Consider the following 2,564-nt stretch of genomic DNA (forward strand, 5'->3'; position numbering starts at 1 on the left):
CGCCACCCCCGGCCCGGCCCGCCCGCGGCCGCGCATCTCCCGGCACCCTTCGGCCGGGCTAAGAATAAACCCCAGCGGTTCCAGCAGCCATTTTGAATTAAGTTTCCTTCTCTTGGAACAAAATAAAATAAAAGAGTAAGAAATACGAAATCAAACGCGTGGGTAAAAAGCAGAATAACGAGCCCGAAATTGTAATCTACGGCCGTACGCTTTCGTGCTTTTCATTCCCACCCCCCCGCGCCCCTGCCCCAGCTGGAAGACTTTCTGGGAGCGAAAGTAAGGATACAGGAGGAGGGGGGGAAAAAAAGACAAAAAAAAGGGACGCCACCAGCAAAGCCCCTCCAGGACACGACCCCCTCCGTCATGACAGTGACACCGCCGGGAGCCCCGAGCCCCAGAGCCCCACATGGCCCCCCCAGCTGCGGGCCCGGGAAGGGGCACCCGGAGCGGCTGCGGGGCCCCCGGCCCCTTCGTTATTGCAAGAAAGGAGCGAGTGCGGGTACACACGCGTCTCGATGTATAGATATCTTTTTTTTTTTTTTCAGAGCTTCATACTTTTTTTTTCTTTTTAATCTTTTAATTTTTTTTTTTGTATTTTTTTTTTCCCGGAGGGCACAGCGCTGAGCTCAGAGAGCCCTCCGGATTTCTGAGAAAGCGATCGAGCGCCGTGATTTCTCGCCCGCCGCAGCGCGCAACTCTTTGCAGAGCGATTTTAAGAGGCTCTGAAAGTTCCCCCACGGAGTGCTGCGGGCTGAGGGACCGCACCGCGCACCGCTCCCACCCGGCCCGGCCCGGCAAGCTTCCCAAATGAAAAACTAAAATCGTAAGAGGTTGAGAAAAGCGGAGCAGCTCGGAGCTGTCCCCTCGCTGCGAGCGGGGCGGAAAGTTGGGCGAAGCCACCCGCGCGCAGGTTGCGCCCTGGGAATATTTCCTCCTTCCTTCCTCCTCCCTCCGCCGTTTCCAACTTGGGGGGGACACCGTTTTAAGGGGGGAAAAAATAAGACGGAGGGGACGCGGGGGGGCGAGGGGGAACCCGGCGGCCCCGCTCCCAGCGTCGCGCAGGGGCATCCCCGGGGGCCGCGCAAAGTCGCGCGGGCGCGCAGCCGCGCCCGGCACCTACCCGTAGATGGCATCTTTATCTCTCTTGAGGGCATCGTTGACCGAGGCGCCCATGGCAGGGGGCATGGCGTTGGCGTGGGCGGCGTGCGGGTACTGGTGCGAGTGGAGCGGCGGCCCGTGGTTCAGGTGGTGCACGGGCTGCATGGGGCGGGCGCCGTGCGGGTCCCCGTACATGGTGGTGGGGATGCCCACCCCCTCCATGCCGCCGTAGTGGGGCAGCTCGTCGTACTGCGGGGCACAGAGCGGACAGGGGTCAGCGGGGGGGGCGTGGGTACCCCCTCCTCCAGCTCCGGGGGGAGAAGGCTGAGAGCCCCGGGGAGAGGGGGCGACAGCAAAAAGCGGTTTAACTCGGCACCCCCCGCGCCCCCCACGGTGTAACTCGGCCCGAGCCGCCCCGCTGATAAACTTTTGGAGCCGGGTACCGAACCGGCGGGATGAGGAGTTCAGCGGTGGGGAGGGAGGTTAAAAAAGAAGGAGAAAAACCGGGGGGTTCGCTTTGCCCGCCCGCACCCCGCGCCCGGAGGCTGCCCGGCCCCGGGGAAAGCATTTCTTTGTTAAAGGCGGCGGGCGCGGGTCCCGGGCGGGGGCAGCGCCGTGCGGGGTCTGTGCGGGGTAGGACACAGCTTCGCGGGGGGGAACGGGGAGAGAGCCCGAGTAGCAGCGCACATGGCAGCGCCGCTCGCTTTAATTCGAATTAAAGGGACGCGCTGTTGGAGCAGCTCTGCCCACCGCGCTGCTGCACCGAAAATGAATTTAAAAAAAAAAAAAAAAAAAGCGAGGGAAGGAAAGAAATAAATAAATAACGAGGGGTAAAAAAAAATAAAAAAAGCGGGGGAAAAAGGAAAAAAAAAAAAAAAGAACAAAAAGTTGCGCCTACATCCAGCACGGAGCTCCCCCCCGAAGGGACGCGGCGCATCCTCGCAGCGCGGCGGAGCGCTCCCACAGCCACGCACGCGGAGCCGGGCACGGAGCCGGGCAGCAGGAGGGCAGCACCGCCGCCCCCGGCCCGGCCCCGGCCGCAGCGCGAGGGGCCCGAGAGCCGCCCCGGGATGGGCGCACGGAGCCGGCAGCGCTCGCCGGGAGCGAGGAACGGCCCGGGCCGGGCCACCGCGCCGTGCCCCGCTCCGAAGGGAGGGAAGGAAAAAGCAAAAAGTTTTTCGCAGCCCTCTGGCAGCCGCGTGTGGGTGTCGTTTCGCAGCGAACCGCAGGTTTGGATACGTACCCTTTGCGCCATCGGCCTGCTCGCTCCCTTCCTACTTCAACTTCTAATAAATCCTCCGTGAGGCCAGCGTGAAAGGAAAGAGCCGCGCGGTCCCCCCCTCTCCCCAAAAATGCAAAAATCCCTCAGCGTCGCCAGCCAGGAAAGCCGCCGGGGGACGTCTTCGGCTCGCCGGGGCTCAGCGGAGCGGTGCGGTAACTCAGCATTAAAAAAAAAAAAAGAAAAA

At 62.2% G+C, this 2,564-nt stretch overlaps 1 protein-coding gene across 1 annotated transcript in view; it reads right to left on the reverse strand.

Annotated features, from left to right (window-relative positions):
* Nucleotides 1-2,558, reverse strand: part of MEIS1 (Meis homeobox 1) — a gene marked incomplete in the record, with an annotated part of 95,798 nt that extends 93,240 nt beyond the window's left edge. The window contains 2 exon segments of the mRNA XM_021392939.1: nucleotides 1,121-1,347; nucleotides 2,342-2,558. Coding sequence (XP_021248614.1) covers nucleotides 1,121-1,347; nucleotides 2,342-2,353 — 239 coding nt within the window.

Source organism: Numida meleagris, chromosome 3, assembly GCF_002078875.1.
Source record: "Numida meleagris isolate 19003 breed g44 Domestic line chromosome 3, NumMel1.0, whole genome shotgun sequence".
Taxonomy (NCBI): Eukaryota; Metazoa; Chordata; class Aves; order Galliformes; family Numididae; genus Numida; species Numida meleagris.